The sequence below is a fragment of the Theropithecus gelada genome, chromosome 7a (assembly GCF_003255815.1).
Source record: "Theropithecus gelada isolate Dixy chromosome 7a, Tgel_1.0, whole genome shotgun sequence".
NCBI lineage: Eukaryota > Metazoa > Chordata > Mammalia > Primates > Cercopithecidae > Theropithecus > Theropithecus gelada.
Genome location: NC_037674.1, coordinates 8546478 through 8566252, shown reverse-complemented (window position 1 = coordinate 8566252; position 19775 = coordinate 8546478). Strand labels below are relative to the sequence as shown.

The following is a 19775-nucleotide window of genomic DNA, read 5'->3' as shown; positions in this document are numbered from 1 at the left end:
ATCAAATGAAAAACAGACTATCCTTTGTCAAATTGTAAGAATAGATAATGTTGAGATGGCCAAAGATTTTGATGTTAAGGAGTATTGAGAACATTGAGAACTGGTGAGTAAGCATTTTTACCAACATAGCTCCAGCTTCCGGTACATATTCTGTTCCAGTTCTTTCGATAAAGATGCACAAAAGTGTAATCGCTCTACACACTGAAATGAGTGAGCCTGATGCTTCTTTCAGGAACATCAATTTCTTTTTGTCTCCATCAGTTCCACACTCATCAGACAACTTAATGAACTTTAAAACCCTACACAGATCATCGGTTTGAGCCAAGTATATCCTGGTAAATTTGAAGCCTGAGTTCTAGTTTTTATATACATCTTTCATAAGTTTTATTAGCAGTATTCATGTTCCTTGTAAGTGACTTCTCTGGAGACATGAAAATTTTCATTTCTTAGAAGACAAAATTAAATATTTCATGCTGACCACTCATTGAAACTCAGGTTAGCATTACATACCAGTTCTTACCCATATGTAAAACAGAGAAGAAAGAATCACCAGTCCATGTGCCTGAGGCATCCTCCAGAAACCTTCTGTAAATGGGGATGGGAGAAGAAGAGGAAGCAGGAAACTGTCCCTCCACTTGCAGACCAGATTTGATAGACAACTACAGAAGTTCATTAAGCAGGGAGTAACTGCCGTTACTCTAACCACAAATTTCCTTTAACTGGAGTACTTCAGCCTACATTAGTATTCCATAGCTAAACTTTACTTGTGCTTACTGATATTTCCAGAAAAAGACTGAAAAAGGAAAGCAAGAAATAAAGAAGGAGAGATGCATCTGAAAACAAGGGAAAAGGGAGAGAAAGAGGAAAATAAAACCACAAGCTAGAAAAAGCAAGCAAAGGAAGAAGGAAGCGAGAATGAATAAGCATGAGAAGGAAGAGGAGAAAGTACTCTTCAAGTTTAGACATATTTGAATGAATGCTAAGTCTGGGTTTATTAAAAGGCTACAAAATGATTCAGGCATTCAAATGACCATATTAGATCTACAAACCAAAGTCTAAGACAACAATTACACCTCTGTAACATCTGGAAAGGAAGGTTACAAATCGATCTTAACTGAAGAACACGAAATATGTGCCCTTATAATTGCTTATATGTAATGTTCCCAAAAGTATAATGAAGCTCTTGATGAAAGCACAGCGAATATTATATGGGGCACTCACTTTAATGACCCCATATAGATTAGTGATAGAGAAGGGGCCCATCTGAAAATGTGGCAGGGGACATTAGACCTGAAGAAAGGAACCTGAGAAGGAATAACGGAAGATTAGGTGAAAGAAAGGAGCTACGATGGGTGGCCCACTTAGTTAAGCACACTTAAAGGGAACAATAGGAAGCTTGAAAAGGAACAGACAAAGCACTCCAGAAAGATAAGGACGGTGTGGGCAGAGCTGCGGTAACAGCCCACACAGGGAACTCATGATACTACATAGGTGGAAATAGGATGGATATAGAGTTTAGTTGGAACATGAGATGTCAGATTTCAATAAACATATGTTTCTTCCCATTTCCTCCATTTCATTTTATTAGGTTGTTCTGCATATGTTTATTTGGCACATGCTATGGGTGAAATGCTGTGTTGGCCATTAAGGCTATATTAGAAAACACAGCAACAAAAACTCAGAGTCTTGGACTTAATCTCAGGGGCACACACACATACAACCCCCTTTTAAAATTTTATTGAAAAAGAGTCATTCCCATTAGAGGTTCACATTGCCTAACTCAGAATATAACCTGCCATTTCTGAATGTGGATTTTCATAAGTAACTAGGTAAGAAAATACCACTTAGAGGGATCTGAAGTAATACTTGCTGAATATCTAGTCTAATCAATGAGGTCATGCAGAAATGATTAATGGAAAATCATTCAAGTAATCACTGAGTCACTGTATACACAACTAAGAGCGCTGATAAAGGAAAAGAAAGGAAGAGAGAGAGATAGAGATGGGGAGGGAGGGAGGGAGGGAGGGAGGAAGGAAGGAAGGAAGGAAAGCAGGCAGGCAGGCAACTTCCCCTCCAGGGAGCTATTCAGTCTAGTGGAGGAAAGGAGATTTTCATAACATGAAGTAAAATTTGCACAATATGATCAAGCATCCGATTGTTTAGTTCAGAAAACAGTAATTAACAATCACTTTCCAGTTATAGTCCTTACTAAACCTTTAGCAAAATTTTAAACAATCTGATTGTGTTGATTTGAATTCTCTAATTTTTCTTCACTATTAGATGTAACCAAATGGTAGGTTCAAAAGATCAGAGCGAGGGTAGCAAGGTCTATAAATGTGATTCAAACAAGGGCTGCACCACACTATCCCCGGTGGCTTTAAGAGAGCCCCTGTGTCCCATGAACTCATGGCTTTCTGTCAGAAGTGGAGGATCCATACACACTTAACAGTGTGAGATATGAGGGATGCTGCTGATGCTCAACTTTCAACAACCAGATTCCTCAGTAACACCTTTAATAAGACTATAGCCCTTCACTGCTCATCAGCATCTGTTTTCTACATGTTCTCAAAGTACCTACTTTTTTTTTGTCACCTTTAATGCTTTGGCCTGAGAAGGTGAATCACCTTCTATAGCTGTATAACAGCTCTCATTCCATGAAGAAAAGTATAGATGTAACATGCATCTCGTCTTTCACTTCCATTCAAGGGGCAAGGCCAGTTCTCTGTCAGCAGAGATTTTTTTTTAATTAAACCCTAAGGCTTATCAAGTACACTATTTACAGTAGTAATTGCACAAATGATCTAGCATCAGATATGTAACAATAAGTTGAAGAAACTAATAGAAAAAGCATCCTTCATAATCTATGTCTATATAGTCTACCTTATCAAAACCATGCAGTAGTAAATTAACATAAGTATGTTCAAAATATTTTAGACTTAATTTCACTTGTGTTAGCTAGTTCACCATTACCTAAAGAATTAAGGCCAGATTGTCTTGATTTACTCCCCAGTTTTCCAGCCTTATCTCCCAATACAGTCAGTCTTCCATGTACCTCCCTATACTCCAGGCTTTATAGTTCCCTGGACATGTCACATACTTTTATACCACTGAGTATTTCTTTATGATCAATCTTCTGTCTGAAATGCCCCTTTCACCCCATTTGCAACCTATCAACAACCTACAGAACCCCCCAGTTCAAATGTTGCCTCTCTTTTCAAATCTTCCCTGACTCCCTAGTCAAAATTAACTAATCCTTCTAAGATGTATAACTTTTACCTTTATTTAACATATTTTTGTTCTGCTTTATTGTTAGTTCCTTAGATGTCTAACTCTCTGACCACACTTTAAGATCCTTGAAAATGGGATTATGTATTTTGATCACTTTTAAATCTTCTCCAATCTTTAGCACATGCCTTTCACATAGTAAGTACTCAACAAATGCTTGTTGGATGAATGGGTGGGTGGATGGATGAATAAGGGATAGCATCTCACTTTCCTAACACAATAGTTAAGAGATGATTGCCAGGGGTCTTTTCCTATCTATAATGCCCATAGTTCTTTTAGAAAGATAGTAGCTTTGGTTCAGTTCAGTAGACATTGGGGGAAAAACAAAAAACCAAAAACCTCAACAGACTCGTGTAAGAAATAGGCCGGGCGTGATTGCTCACACCTATAATCCCAGCGCTTGGGGAGGCCAAGGTGAGCAGGTTGCTTGAGCTTAAGAGTTCAAGAACAGCCTGGGCAAAATGGCAAAACCTCATCTCTACAAAAACTACAAAAATTAGTGAGGCATGGTGGCACATGCCTGTAGTCCTAGCTACTTGGGAGGCTGAGGTGGGAGGATTGCTTGAGATTGGGAGATGGAGGCTGCAATGAGCCATGATTGTGCCACTGCACTCCAGCCTGGGTAACAGAGTGAGACCCTGTCTCAACAACAACAAAAAGAAGGAAAGGAAAGGAAAGGAGAGGAGAGGAGAGGAGAGGAGAGGAGAGGAGAGGAGGAAAGAAAGGAAGAAAGAAAAGAAAGAAAAGAAAGAACCTCATCATAATCCTCTGGGAATTCAGGACCCTACAGGAGAAATCTCAGAAGGCTCAGAAGAAGCTGTAGATTCTAAAGGAAGATGAGGACTAGAAGGAAACAGGAATAATACAAAAGTAGAAACAAGCTAAGCAACACAAAAGTAGTAAAGTACATTTCAAAGCCAAACAAAAATTAATCTTGGACCTTTCAATAACTTCAACTATCAATAAATGTCTTCCCTTCATCTTTAGATATGAGTGACGGCTGGGCTTATGCTCCTAATCGGCAAGTACACATGCCAGTGGAGGGGGCTGGTATCTGCTGTTGGTGGTGCTCAAGAATCTCATGGGAGTAAAGGGGTCCTATGGAGTGGTTACTGGTTTGTATCTGGTACAGATTGTAGGGTTTAAAAGCATACAGAAATTTTGTCCAAGGTACACTGACATCAAATAACCTTCAGTTTCTCAAACAAGCATCAGTTTGCAAACACAAGGAAATACAAAAATATGAACAGTCCTCAAACTGGTATCAATAATATGTACAGCAGACATATGTCCCATAAATATAGAATTGTCCTATATCTATTTTCCATTTTTAGAAGAATCTAGAAATATCCCATATGTGTGTTTAGTCCTGAGAATCAGGCAAATGCATATGTGATGTCCATGCCTTCCTGATTTCTCAGTCTTCGCAAGCTGGCTTCCTGTAAGTCATTGAGATCAGAAACTGAGACATTAGTCCCCAGATCCCCAGTGGATCATTCCATAATATGGTTGGATTTTTACCTTTGTGTCAACACATACTTCAGTCTCAACAACTATGAGTGCACAGAGAGGGGAACTTAGCAGAGAGCTGAGTGAGGTGAGCACCTGGGCTGGAGGAGTAGCAGATGAGGATTCACTAATTCTTTCAACAACTCTTTACAGAGACCTACTACATGCTAAGCACCATCCTTAGTACAAAGAACATAGCAAAGAAGAAAAAAAAAAAAACAAAATTCTGGCCCCTGAATGCTTGCAAAGTAGGAGACAGACAAACAGGATAAATCAGTATCATACACAGCTTGCTGGATGGTGACAAGCACCAAGGATGAAGAAAGGTAGGCGGTAAAGAAAGAAACACTTAACATCAGAACCCTCCTCTATTGATAGAAAGCACTGAGTTTTATCTAAGGTATTAGCATCTACAAAATCAGATTGGGATAAAAATGGTGACATGAGTGATGTTTGGATTCTGTGCTCCTACTCCTTCTCCTTAAGATGCCACTTTTTTAGCATACCCTTCCTTCCCCCATTTCCCCAGAAGATACAGGGTAAACTATAGTGAGCAGAATCTGCCATTGCCTTAGTAATGATTCTTTATATCCCAAATGCCACATTACCAGACCAAAGTTTTATCAAAGATAATGTCATAATCCAAGAGGATGTCTACCAACATCTAAATTCACTCCTCCCACCCGCAGACAATATATTTGCCTTGGAGATAAAACCTTAATCCAAAAGAGTATCTTGAATGTCAGGAATTCCATGTACCATGTCATATGATGATAAAGAAGTCTGGGCAAGGGGTCATATCCTGCCCAGTGACATATTATACCTAACCTGTGGGCTAGATGAAGGTTAACCCTAACTCTCCTTTACTTCAAAACCTCAATAAACCTGCCTTTTAATCTGCATTTAATTGGGCAGTTCAGACTACATCCGGGAGCCTCTTCCAGCTTTGTGAGTTATTTGCCCACTTATGTGTATTCCACAGGCCTCACCAGCATGTGAACAAGTGGCATGCACTTAGCACAGCCAAAGACCAGAGCAAAGCCCAGGGGACAGTCAAAGTTATCACCTCCCAGATAGCTGGGAGTCAAGCACAGGCTGTGGTTGAGTTAAAAGTATGACTTGGATTGCAACCTTTACATGTTTAGAAAATCAAGTAAAAATGCATGCACACCCACAGGTTTTCACTTGGCTAAGGCTTCCAGGGTGCAGGTGGGAGAGCTATTTAGATTTTTTTCTCAATTAATTGAGTTAGAAATTGTAGTAAATAAACAGTTTAAGTACATCTTCCACCCCCCCATATCATTGAAGAGCAGCTGCTTCAGGATCCCAGGTGGCTCATCAAAGTATAGTCTGAGCATGGGTGCTGGGGCTCTGGCAGGAAGAATCCTCAGCCACTGGGGAGTAGGCTCTGCCATTAAAAGATGTATTAAATATCATATCATATATTATAACACAGGAGAGAAAATACACCTAGTACAAGCCAGGCACTGTGCTTATTGCAGCTCTACAAATGTAAATGACAAATTCAGAATTCACACTCTTGTCTACCTTACTGGAAGCTCTTAACCACTCTGTTGTCAGAGACTGCACCTGATAGTGGTGCTGACACAGATGATACATTGTTCGACAAGAGAGTGGTTAAGAGCTTCCAGTAAGGCAGACAAGAGTGTGAATTCTGAATTTGTCATTTACGTTTGTAGAGCTGCAATAAGCGCAGTGACAATGGTGACCTGAAAATGATGTGGTTCCAGAGAAACCATCGACTTTAAGATCAATAGTAAGAGAGAACTAGGACATTCAATGGAAGAAGCGTTGTTCTGGATAGACAAAACTTACATAGGTTGTAGTCATTTATGTGAATTGTGTACCATCATACCTAATTATGAGCCAATATAGTAAAATGTATGTACAAAAATAAATATGTCAGAGCAACTTTGATCTCAAATGTATCTAATTAGAACAGTGGGCTCTCTGTATATGGGATATCGTTTGATTATATGTCCCCGCGAAATCTCATGTTGAACTGTAATCCCCAGTGTTGAAGGTGGGCCCTTGTGGGAGGTGTTTGGTCATGGGTGTGGATTTCTCATGCCTTGGTGCTGTCCTCACGACAGAGAGGGTTCTTGTGACTTGTTTAAAAGCATATGGCACCTCCCCCTGCCGCTCCCTCTCTTGCTCCTACTCTGGCCATGTGACACGCTTGCTCTTGCTTTCCTTTTCACTATGCCTAAAAGCTCCTGGAGGCCTCCTCAGAAGCCGAGCAGATGCCAGTGTCATGCTTGTGCAGCCGCAGAACCACGTGCCAATTAAACCCTTTCCTTTATAAACTGCCCAGTCTCAGATATACCTTTCTTTATGGCAACCCAAGAATGGCCTAACATAATATGTCATCAGATGTCAATGTTGTCCAAGTTCTAACAAGCATGTGTGACATCTTTGTAGCATTTTATACTCTATGAAGTGTACTTTCTGAGGGCAGTCTCAAGTGCTGGGCATAATTAGACGTTGGGGAGAAGGAAGCAGCAAATGGTAATAAAATAGAGCCTTGTTCTGGAGGATCTCAAGTCTGATCATTTCACCCTGACCCCTTCTCTGTGAATTAGTTACAATTTTCACCTTTCTTTAGATTAGGAAACCGAGGCTGGCGTTAATGAAACAATTCATCCATAGGGTTCACTTTTCTATTTACAACTTAAAATGTTAAACTATTGCTACTTAGCGAAACACTCAGATTCAGCACCAGAAGAAGTCTCCTTTCTTTAAGGAAATCAAAAGCCCACCCATTCTCTATTATTTGAAGAAATCTTGCTTTAGGTTTTTTTTAATTATTATTAAATTTCCCATCTATTAAGTTCAATTAAGCTTTCAGTCATTGGGGCCAGATTTCTGAGTGAAATGAAGAATCAATTAGGGTGATCCACACTAATCAAAAACAAGGTGCCATCAGCCTGTCCATGTGCCTTTCTACACACCTGTCACTTAAGGAGCATAGCAGTTTAGCTTAATACACATCTACTCTCAACCAGGGAAGGAAAATTCTTAATAGGGTTAAATAATCAATATGATCCAATTTAATTCCATGGAAAGCAGAGGGAAAAAAGATGGGAATAAGGTTTGATAGAGAGGAGAGAGTAAGAATCAGAGGCTTGGACAACTGCCCCAGCAGGACCTCTTGGGGAGAGGGCAGTGAAGTATGTAGCAAGGATCAAGCTTTGCTTTAGGTCCATGGTTTGTATCCTTAGATATGAAAAGCCAGATCTTTACAGCAGGATGACCTTGTGTTATTAGAAATACAGTAAATTCCCAGAGTGGTTAATTTCTACACTTAAGACATAAGTTGTAAAAAATGTCTCCCCAAACCAAAGACGATGAATTTTTGTGTAGTTGAGGATTCTCCAAATCATGTTGCCCATCTATTGACGTAATTTAAAATTGCCCAGGGAAAAGTCAATCAGCATTTGCATCAAGAGGCTTTGCAAAGCAGATACTCAGAACTGACCTGCCAATCTGTACTCCCAAGGCCATGAACATTGCAGGCTCATTTCCATTCACAAAGCCCGCTCATATTTAGAGTTAAGCAGAATGTCAGGCATCAAGACTATGGAATAATCCCAGGGGATTGTCCCTTTGTACTTTCCAACAATAAAATGACTGTGCAATGACATTTGGAATAGCTAGTGTGACTAATGTCAATGTTTACACTGTTTTGTTGAGACAATAATAAATAATATTTATTGAGGATTTACGATATGTTGAGTACTGTTCCAAGTACCTCACATGGATTAACTCATTTAATCCTTGCAACAACCCTCTCAGATAGGCACTATGATTACCCTCATTTAACACGAGGAAACAAGAACAGAAGTAAGGAAACTTCCCCAAGGTCAAACCTTTCAACAGGAAAATTTGTATAGCACAGAAGCATGGAAAGGTTAAATTAATTGTTATAAAGTCATCTGAAGTGACTGATATCCTTGCTACCTCAAAAGAAATCTCAGCTCCCTCTTGACCCGGAGCTGTCAAAAACAACAAACATTAAGATGTCTTTTTCATCGACATAACTTCAGTAACTTGTTTAAGACTGGGCGGAGATCATCTACGTAACTTCCAGTAACTTGTTTAAGACTGGGCGGAGAGTAGTTGGTCAATACATGTTGAATGCACGCCCTGCTTTCTTTAAATATCATGATGTCTACATCCATATGACAACTTTAAAGGGTGTTTTAAAGACTAGCAAAATCTGAATTCATTTTGATGATAAAGTCTATCATCTATTAAGCCCATTAATCTGTCTGCCTGCCAATCTCTCTTTTACACTCTGTGATCAATGATACACTGTCTTTAAGGTTGACATTTTTATCCAAGGACCATGATGTGTATTGTGAGCCTGATCCTATCATGAAAATATTCATGCATTCTAGGGAGTGCATTCATTCAGACAGATTCTGAGTGCTCATTCGCAGCTGCCCACTGGCAGGCAGCTCAGAATCCTGCTGCAGATGTGTTTTGCTTGACTGGCAGTGTTGAGAATTTTTTTAATTTGAATGTACAGATCAGACCTGCCTCTATTTGCAAATAAAGCCCGATTTACACATTTAGCTACCTGCTTGACCCCAAAGTGTTTAGATTTGTGAACTTTCCAATCTATAGGTACCTGAGGACTTGGCATAAACCAAATGTAAGACCTCTGCGTTCCTGGAGTTCATAATGTATGGCTCACACTTTAGGCTAACAGAAACATTTTCACGGAACAGGGCAACTATTATTCCAAGCTACTCTCTCCATATTTACATATCTAGTTCTCCTGGAGGAAACTTGGAGTTTCTTTAAGCCATCTCTGAGATATAATCATTATTATCATGCCTTTACAAATGGTTGAACTAGGACCTGGGAAGGGCAGGCAATCTCACAGGCATCTGGCGATAGAAATGCTGCCAAATACAGCAAATGCTTTACCTCTGATTTTACCCATCATTTGACTGGTATGTTCTTTGCTATGTTTTTCTCCTAAAATGCCTCTTGCAAAGAGATGAGATCTGTTCAAGACCTCACTATAGTTTATTCTTGAACTGTTCTCTTCTAGCCAGCCTGGAGAGAAGAGAGGATTACTTGGACGAGAACCACTAACATAAATTGGAACAACAGCCAAGTGTCCTGGGTGACTGAGAAGGGACTTAGGAGGGGTTCATGCTACTCCAGGACCAGCTGCCCTATTTTGATCTGATCTCTTGGATTCAGCTTCTGGTTCTAGCCAATGGGATCTCTCTTTCTGCCCTAGTATTATTTACAGTCTGGATCTGGTCCATGGTATAGAGCACCATGATTCAAATCAATACTTCTCCCACTGCGGACATTTATGTGCCATTGATGGAGAACTTTCCATTCCTTCCCGTAGTCCCGCTGACTAGCTCTCTCTGCCTAGCCCCATTAGAGAATTCAACCGTGAAATTTTCAGAGTTGATGCCAGTACCTGTCACTGGTGGGGTGAAATGCCTGTACCTTCCAGTAAGAGCTTTTCCTATTTGCTCTGTTAGGGGATAAGCAGCTCCCCTTAGCACTTTCCCTTTTTTGCTGTAGGAATTGCTTTGAAATGGTTTCAGGGTCTCTGGGGCATTTGCTTGGGATTAGTATGAGTGACACGTCAATGAATACAATAACTGATAATGAGGTTTTGTCTCTCAAACACTTTTCTACTTCAGGAAGAAGGCACCTTAGTTCTCATTTTGATGTAGAGTCACCTTATCTTACTGTTTTCTCTGATTATGAATTATCTAAAACAAAGTATGTATTAGCACCAGTCCTGATGGTGAATAATGCTCTTCTGAATGTCAGAAGGTTGGCCACTCTCTCCCAGGTAACTCAAGGCTTCTTCTCCTCTGCTCAAAGGTCTAAATAAAGATGGAGTCTGAACCACCATCTCCAGAACCCAGATTCCTGTGCTTTGATGTATATTTCCTGCTCAGGGTTCCCCAAGAACCAATGCAGAGCCCTACTCAGGCTTGCCCACTCTCAGCAACGCTCCCATGTGCTCTCACCTTTCTCCAATCCAATTCCTGTTCCTTCAGGAACTGGCTCTGCTCAGCTGTTAATGATGTTAATCATTAATGGTACCTGCTGAGCTAACAATCTTGCATTTCAGCATTTTAATATGGGGAATTTCTTGAGACACTGCTTTATCCCAAAGACAGACCAAGGAGAAAGATACCCTTCTGGGTATCTGCATGGGTCACCATGACACTGACACCGACCCAGACTTTCATCTCTACACTTTTACAACAGGTGTGCTGCCTTGCTCATCACACTGGCTGGTTCCTATAGCATAAAACTACTTACAAACTGAACTCAGTAGAAAAACTGTTGATGGCCTGTACAATTCTGCACAGACAGCAGCAGCTCTGTCTCCAGAGCTCTCTCTGCCTCCTTTGCACTCTGAAGTAAGCGGCAGCAAGCAGCTGTCACCCCAGAGGGAAGAGTTCATGTTGAGTATAATTTCTGAATCTCTTTGTAATCTGATTTTAGGATAGAGTGTTTGCTTTCCTTCTTCTTGGGCATTGAATCCAATAATAATAGGATTCCTCAAGTAGACAAGCCTGTGCAGGAGCAGAGAGACCTGAAATCAATGGGGAATTTACTGTATAGGGTGTGGAGGGTGAAAAAAGAAGGCCCTGGTGTCTCAGTGCCTCCTCCTTGTAACGCTATGTCCCACCTCAAAGGACAATAGCCCAGTGTATGACTGTAGAGTCAGCAATGTACTCTAAGCCAGAGGAGGGGAGAAGTGCGTGTGAGGAGAGGAGGTATAGCTCTTTTATTCTGGAATACTGCATCATCAGTCTCAGAGATGATCTGAACTTTGTTTTCTAATTCTAACAACTGGGAATCAGAAATGACATAAAGAGAAAAAAAAAAATCTTGGCATCTCAAGAGGCTCATCCCTGTAGCAGGATCAGGGCTGAGGTGCCAGCACTTTTTCTTCCCTCTCTCTGAATTGAAGAGGTGCTATGATGGCAAAATTCACTGAACCAAAGGAAACTGCAGTGACTGGAAATGTCTTTGTCCCTAAAACACCCCCACTGGCTTCCAAGCAAGAAGATGGCTGAGAGGACACCAGCCTGGGGCCTGGAGGACCCAGCATGGCTTCCCAGGGAGAACTGTAGCCCTACAGCCTCACCACTGGCTGGGCTCCCCACCCCCAGAAGCATCTGCTTCCTCCAGGTGCAGCCAAAAGGAACTGTTCAAAGGCCCCAACACCCTGAGTAGACATGACTAAAGCAGCAGAATCCCTGGGAGGAAAAGCCGCCCTGGTTTTACAGGAAAGCAGGTCCCCAGTGCTTTGAGTGAAAGAAAAAAATGGGCTCATAAAAGAAACAGGAGGGGGAATAGGAAGAATAGCTACGAAAGGAAGAGCTACAGGATTCAATAAGAAGAGGCGGTCCTATGGGAAACGGTAGCTTTGGTAATTTTCTGAGATGACGAAAACAACTCTGAACGTTCTGTTTGGTGGCGAGGACCCTGGGAGGAGCCTACCTGGCCTTTTGAAGATTATCACACCCACTGACTTGACTTCTCAAGTCTTTTAATCAAATACCTTAAGAACAGTTGCAGTTGGCTTTAGGGAAGGAATTGCCCAGAGATCCTGGGGTGAGCCCAACACCGGAGGCTGTCCAACAGCTCTGGGATGGAGGGAAGGATCCGCAACAAAGACCACGTTAGAGATGGGGGCGACTGGGCTGGTTTTCCAGCAAGATCTGATGATAAGCAGGGTCTACTTCCTAGTACAGGAGAGACACAATGACAATGTCCTACGAAACACAACCTATTCACTCATTTGCGGTAATACGTCTCTCATGTGGAATGACTGTTTCCTCTCACAACACTTCTGTTAATGCAGGTTCTATCTCCATACAGTGGGAAAAATGAAACCTCAATTTTCTTACATGACTCGTTGAAGGTCATAGTGATCTAGACCTAAAAATACGAATTCTTGCCTCTAAGCTCATTTTTTTTTATTACAGCATCCCACTCCTACTGGATAAATCTTGTATTAAGGGTAGCTTCAGGAACATATCTAATTTAGAAAGGTTTATACTGATATGAACTTGTGGGAAATTAGCTGAAGTATTGGGTTCTTAAGACCTAGGACCGCCTGGGTCTGCACTTGAGATTGGTAAAGATATTCAGAAGAATGCCAAGTCAATTAGAAGATGATGGAGTTGATGGCTTCTAAATTAAACATTCTTTAAGTAGTAAGGTAAAGAAAAAGACAAATTATAAAATAAAGATTCCTTTCCATGAAGGTGTAAAAACAACACAAAGCAAAGAGGCAAATAAGCACAGATAGCTACGCCTTATTTAAATACAAATCCTTCAAAAATAATCATCGGAGTATTTTTCTCTCCAGATACCTTCCTCCCACTCTTTTCTTTTTCACCGTTTTTTTTTTTTTTTTTTTTTTTGCCCTCAGATCAACCCTAAGGAGCTGGAGAAACCAATATTAGAAACTAAAAATTGTTAAATAACATATTTCACTTGTGAATATTTCACTGGATTACACTTATGAAATATGTTATTTAACATAGTTAATAACTATTCCTTGCTTAATAATCACAGTAGCATAAGGAAAAAAACACATGCACAGATGTTAGACACACATTCTTCAACTGCAGACCTATCCCTTGACCTCAGTCCTTATAAAGTGGGCCACACTGCATTCCAAATATTTCCAAGTTTGCAGTCATCACCACCTCTTTCCCCAGGAGCTCAGCAGCTTAAAATCCTTAGGACAACCCTGGACAGGGCAATCTGGTCTTAGCAGAGAAGGTGTGTGCCACCACCCCCCTACTGCTGATGCGGCCTTTCTGATTTCAGTTCATCGCTTTGGAAAAAAGGATCCAGCCTCCTTCTCACATCAACGGGAACGTTTCCCTGGAAAGGGGGGGATATTGTGTGTCCAGTCAGCTGATACGGGTCTTTAATCAGATCAGCTTGAGAAGCCAAGGAAGGAGAGACTGAGAAGATGGGAAGCCCTGAAGTGACCTTGGAAGGCCCAGAGTGTGGGAATATTCTGAGTGTTGTCATTTTAACCCTCAAACCTAACTCAGCAGGAGAGCTTATATTTCAGCTCTGCAACAACTCACACCGCACGTCTGGGTATCTGAGGTCTGCATTTTATCACTACCTCCACTGCTACTCACTAGCACCTACAGCCTTGAGGAAGGTGTCCACCTCCTTTCCCTTATCTCCTTAAGGAAAATCTACCAAAACACAGGCTTCATGCAGCTGTTATGTAAATGGTCCCTTCTGCGGGGAGAAGAAAGCAGGCATCCATAAACCACCAGGTACAAGTTCACTGTCATTCCAACCCAAGACAACGCGCTCTGGGGAGGGACGAATGACACAAGCTCACGTGAGTGCTACAGCTCAAATTCAGGAATTTGTCCTAGGCACCCTGTAGGCAGGAACCCAAGATAAGGGAGCAATCCTTGATTTTCAGCCCAAGTGCCTTTTCTTATCCCTCGAGAGCTGCAAATTTAGATGAAGGAGGACAACTTTCTATGGGGAGGGCTAAATTAGGCTGTCTATGACCAACCTTTAATTGAAACTAATGCAAATAAATGTCTATCTCACTCTGGGTTCTGTTTCAATTAACATTGTGGGGGAAAGGCCGTTGGCAAGGAGAACACTGTGACATTTTAAAAACAATAAGCTAAGGATTAGAGTTTTGTCGTGTTTTGTTTTTTAAATGGATACTGTAGTCTAAGGGGAAAAGTAGGAGAGAAAAGTTTTCTCCTGGCACTCTCGAAGCAGAATGTGGTGCCAGCCGCTCCACCGACTGTCTGAAGATGGGGTAATTGTCACTTCTCACCATAACTTCTTGCTTTCAGATCAGCGGCTGGCAGGTTTATCTGCTTCAGAGCAGCTTCAGAGCCACGTCAATGACACTGGCTACGTCAGCAAGAGCAATCGGAAGAGAGGAGGATGCCACTGCCAAGAGCAGTGGGAGGGAACATTTTAGCCTTCGAGATTCTATCTGTCTAGCTGCCTGATTCTAACTGGCATACATGACTGTCAGTGATTTCAGAAGGCCAGAAGAGGGTATATAGTTTTAGACTGCCTCCTTAAGGCTTGGGGTACAGTAGCATCTAGTTAGCATGTGTTTAAGCTTCCAAAGCCCTTGTTTAGGTCTTGTTCTCTACTTAGGAGAGGGTGAGCTTCCAAACGTATCAGAGGCTATAACCAAAATGAACACTACCACAAATAAGTGTTTAAAGCCACACCACACACACCTATAGGGCTTACTGCAGTAATTCTGGCTCATTTCACACTATCAATAGTTCTAGCTGCTTTCATTTTTGGCACTATTATAATAAACATGACGCTACAACCACTAACAATTTGATTAGGATCCTTGGCATAATGCTATTGTATGGTCTTTTTTTGTAAGTAGGTTAAAAGCTTCTGCTCTCTGGGATGGCAATCCTTTAAAGTTCATGGTTACAAAGATATGATTCTATTCCGTGGTCCAGTATCAGCCACCTTTTCATCCAGGACCATGGCAATCTGAGGAAGCATTATATATAACTAATACATTGCCAAAATGCTTTTAAAGGTGTTGTTTGAGGAGGAGAAAGAAAGCCTAAGGCAAAGGTAACTGAATGAGTTCAAAGTGAAATAACTTCCCTAACCTAGACATATCCAAAGGAGAGACAAATCCCACCACTAGCACAAGCCTGGTGTTCCCAACTACCCTAAAGTCAAAATTCTGTGCAGAGATCAAAAGCTTATGGCTATTGGATTCCAATAAATCATTTTGTCAAATTCACGGATGAAGAAGGAGGATGCCAAGCTCAGAAAGCTGCAGTACTCCTCTTATATTCTTAAGTATATTCTTAAGACTATATATAACATCTGGCGTAACGCTGAATGCCAAGCTCTAGCAGGAATGTAATTTAACATTGTATAATGAAAATTACCAATTACTTGTCAACAGCTATGGCCAAGTCATTTGATTTCCTGTGCTTCAGTTTCATCACCTATTTCCTTCCCAGTGAACTAAAAATTAAGATGTTAAGATGTCTCATAGGGTGAAGAAATGAGGAACACACCTTAAAAAATACATAAGGTGATAACTAGAAGGAAAAGAACCAATAATGCCACATTTGAGTCACTGCCCCTATGGTTACCTCCAGCACTCGCTCTAAGCCAGAAGTGATATGCAGTTCTCTGCAACAGGGGTTCTGAACCTGGGTCCTTGAACCCCACAGACTGTCATGGGTGTACTTTAAAAGAGGTCCACCAGCTCTGCTCTCTAGGGCAGGAAGCCCAGCACACAAAAGTTAAGAACCACTACTATAATAAACCTTGGCTACAGGTGTACCAAAAACAAACAAAAACAAAAAACACTTACAACGCCAGATGGAGAGGAAAAGTCAGGGAAGATGGCTCAGAAGCCAAGAGAAAAGCATGAGATAAGGATCTCACGAAAACCACCACCTTCGTAAGCCTCAACTCCCTGGGACATCTATTCAACATTGACCCTATCGGTCTGAAGATAATTTTTTCAAGCAATAATGCCCAAAAGATCATTAATAATAAGCAGAAGAAATTACTGATCATGGAGGACACAAGGCAGAAAGAACCTGAGCTGCCACCCATCCATTACTAAAGATACCTGTCAGAGGGACAAGCAAAGGATTTCACGGGGCTTTGAGGGGAGCAGGCAGCTTTATAAAAATAGGGTTGTCATGAATTGCAACTACGGGGCCATCTTGTGTGCAGTGTGAGAGATGAGAATGGAGTCTGGGTCTGCAGGTCAGACCAAGGATGAAGAGATGAATACTGTAGCCTCTCAGTAGTACCAGCAGGGTGCCAAGTACTTCCATACCACCACCACCGCCCCCCCCCCATAAGACCCAGGTCCCAGCTTTGACAAAAGAACCACGTTTGGAAGAGAAACTGAAAAGAATTGGAAGGAAGCACTTTGACAGGAGGAGAGTGGTTCAAAAGATGGACAAGAGGTAAGTTGTGATCTTCGACGACCAGGTCATGGGGGGGGGGCACCCTTATAGGGGAGGGAGAGAGGAAAAGAAAGAATTTCATTCTAATTCCTGAGAGCTAAGCAGTGCATATAAAATTATCTAAGATTTACAGACCAATTTACAGTTTACCAAACATTATGACATTCACAATATCATTTAATCCTTATCACCCTGAAACGCTGGCTATATTTTATTTTACACACGAGGAAACTGAGGCTAAGTAGGGCGGATTATGCGACTTGCTCAAGGTCACTTGGCTGAAATCAGCGCCAGGATGCATCCCCAATGCCCCCACCCCTCCGGGTGGCCGTCCACCTTGAAAGTCTTTGCATTATCTCCTATAGCGCAAGGCTGGTGTGGCTGCAACAGACTTCACCCCCTCACCCCCAAATCTGGGATGGAGCAGCGCCCTCAGGTGCCAAGGAGGGGACCTGAGTGACGCGGAGCCACTGACTGGGATTTCCCTGTCCTGCGGGGCTCGCGGGAGCGGGGAACAGAAGCCACAGCTCTCGAACCCACGGCAGGCAGTCAGTCAGGCTCCAGCAGCAGTTGCCCGCGTGAGGCTACACACGAGAAGGGCAGCGCTGGGTGAATTCCCCTCTGAGTGATCCCAGGGCTAGGACCTAGCGCCTGCGCCCGCTTCTCCGACTCGGCTCTGCACGCTCCCCCCTGCCCCGCTGGCTCCTTCCCGACGGTTTCCCGGTGCGTGGGGGCGCCTTGGAAGAGGAATGGGGCTGGCATGGAGTGTGGAGGTGTCAGAGGGCCGACCCCGGGGCGAGGGCTTCCAACGCCGATCTTTTGGGTCAGGACAACCACGAACAAACCCCGGCTGAAGTTTGGGCATCAAGGGTTTCAGACCAAGTAGCAAGTTGCCTGGAGAGCGAGCGGTCCTAGGTGGAGGGTCTGGGGCAGGGGTGGCAGTAGGGGAACAAGGGAGAGGCAGGACATGGTGCCCCTTTCCACGCAGCCCCTCGCGGCCCCGCGGGTAGGTGGCCGGTCCGCCTCTGCAGCCCGCGGGTGCGGATAAAGCGCCCGGCACCGGGCACCCGGCACCGCGGCGCGGCGCAGCGCAGCCAGCCCCTCCTCGCCGCGCTCCGCGCTCCTCCCCACCTGCCCACGGCCTCGCCCCCGCCGCGGAGACTCACAGTCCTCAGAAACTGGATCTCGTCCTCGCCTCCTTCTCCCCCTTCGGCCATGGCTCCCGAGGCGTCGGCGGTGCCCCAGCCTCCGGCGCCTCTGCTTCCCCCGGCGGCAGCCGCTCGGCGTGCGCTGACTGCTGCTGCGCTCTTTCTCCTCCTCCTCCTTTTCGTCCTCGTCCTCCTCCTCCTCCTCCTCCTCCGGCTCCTGGCTCAGCCTCAGCCTCAGCCTCAGCAGCGCCTAGCTAATCCCCGACCATATAGGGAGCTGGGCTAACACTCCACTGCACTGCAGAGCGCCAACGCCAACCAAGCAGTCCGCCCACCCCTCTCGCCTCTCGCCTCTCGCCCCAGCCAAGTGCGCTGCGGCCGCCCGCTCGGTGGAGAGCGCAACGCCGGGCGCGTCGAGCCGGCGGGGGCGGTGCGGGGGCCCTGGGTCGGCGCGGTGGAGCCTCCCCCGCACCGCTGGGCACCGCACCGCACACTCAGCGGAGGCGCGCGCCCCGCGGCGACCGGAGGATGTCCCCTAAACTGCTCCGATTCACAAACAAAGGCCAGTTGCTTAGCTCCAGCGCGCCCAGACTGGGTACCAACCCTCTTCGCTTTGCTCGCTTTGCCCACTTTGCGTGTGCGCGTGTGTGTGTGTGTGTGTTTGTGTGTGTGTGTGTGAGAGAGAGAGCGAGCGAGAGAGAATGGGGGGAGGGAGAGAGAGAGAGAGAGAGAGAGAGAGAGAGAGAGAGAGAGATCTGGACTCGAATCCCTTGCCGGGACCCGCGTGCCTTGTTGGGCAAGGAGAAAACGGTGCAGTGAGGAGCCAGGGTGATTGTCCACTCATAACAAAGTTTGCAACTCCCTAGATAGTCCTCTCTACACCTTAAGAGAACCCCTTGCCCTCTTCAAAATTGGTAAGTACACTTTACCAAACCGCTGGATTGTCCAGGGTTGCTGTGACTTTTCTCTGTACCCCAGGGAGCTCCTGTTCCATCCTCAGTTTGGAAGTCAGGTGGCATCACAACCCTTCCTGTCTGCCCACCCCTAACCTTCTTCTGCATTTTAGAGTTCCAGCCCTGGGGACTCCAACGGGGGTAGAGAGGAGCACAGTTACAGGAGGTTCCCTTCCAGGTCCTGGAAGGCTCCTACATCCCACCCAGCCTTAGGTCCTTTTCCATGGTTGGGGATTGTCAGATTGGTCCTTGTCTAGACTGACGGTGCAGGGTGCCCCCTTCTGTTTGATGGCCGAGAAGCTCCGAGGCAAGAGACTGTTCAAGGCAAAAGGCACCAGACAGGAGATGTAGATTTAGGAGGAAGTGCAACTGGGAAGGTGGTAATTCTGGGCTAATGGTGGTGGAAGACACTGGAAACCCCAAGCCATTCCACAGCTTCATATTACCGCCTCCTTGTGGACGACCTCTCTCTCTTGATTCTACCTTAAGATCTCTTTCCTGAGCTTCGGTCCCACAATCTCTGATGAACATCAGAAATGCTAAGAAAAACAATGTTTTTTTCTTATATTGTACTCAAACTGCTACCTTCTAGAGGCTGCAGCTTGGGTCTTGTGCCTCTTCTGAAACCTGCCTAGAACAAGTCAAACCATCTCTACATTGTAGCCCTTCGTCTCTTAGAAGACATCTGCCATGCTTGTCTCTATGGCCCACCATCCACTCTTTTCTTCTGGCTAAGGTTCTTCTTACCCCCAGCTTTCCCTGTAGTCTAGTTTCCAGAGCCTATGTCATCTTTGATGGCCATATAAGCATTGCAGGTTATCTTCTTCCTGAATTGTTGTGCTCTCCATCCTTGTTTTGGGCAGTCT

The 19775-nt window shown here is 43.8% G+C and overlaps 1 protein-coding gene across 2 annotated transcripts in view; it reads right to left on the bottom strand.

Moving 5' to 3' along the window:
• The window catches only part of RYR3 (ryanodine receptor 3), a 584152-nt gene extending 566046 nt beyond the window's left edge, over positions 1-18106 (bottom strand). For both annotated transcript variants that reach the window (XM_025390215.1, XM_025390216.1), the window contains exon 1: positions 17975-18106. In XM_025390215.1, coding sequence (XP_025246000.1) covers positions 17975-18025 — 51 coding nt within the window. In that variant the 5' untranslated portion in view covers positions 18026-18106. The remainder of the gene's footprint in view (positions 1-17974) is intronic.
• Positions 18107-19775: the final 1669 nt, after the last annotated feature.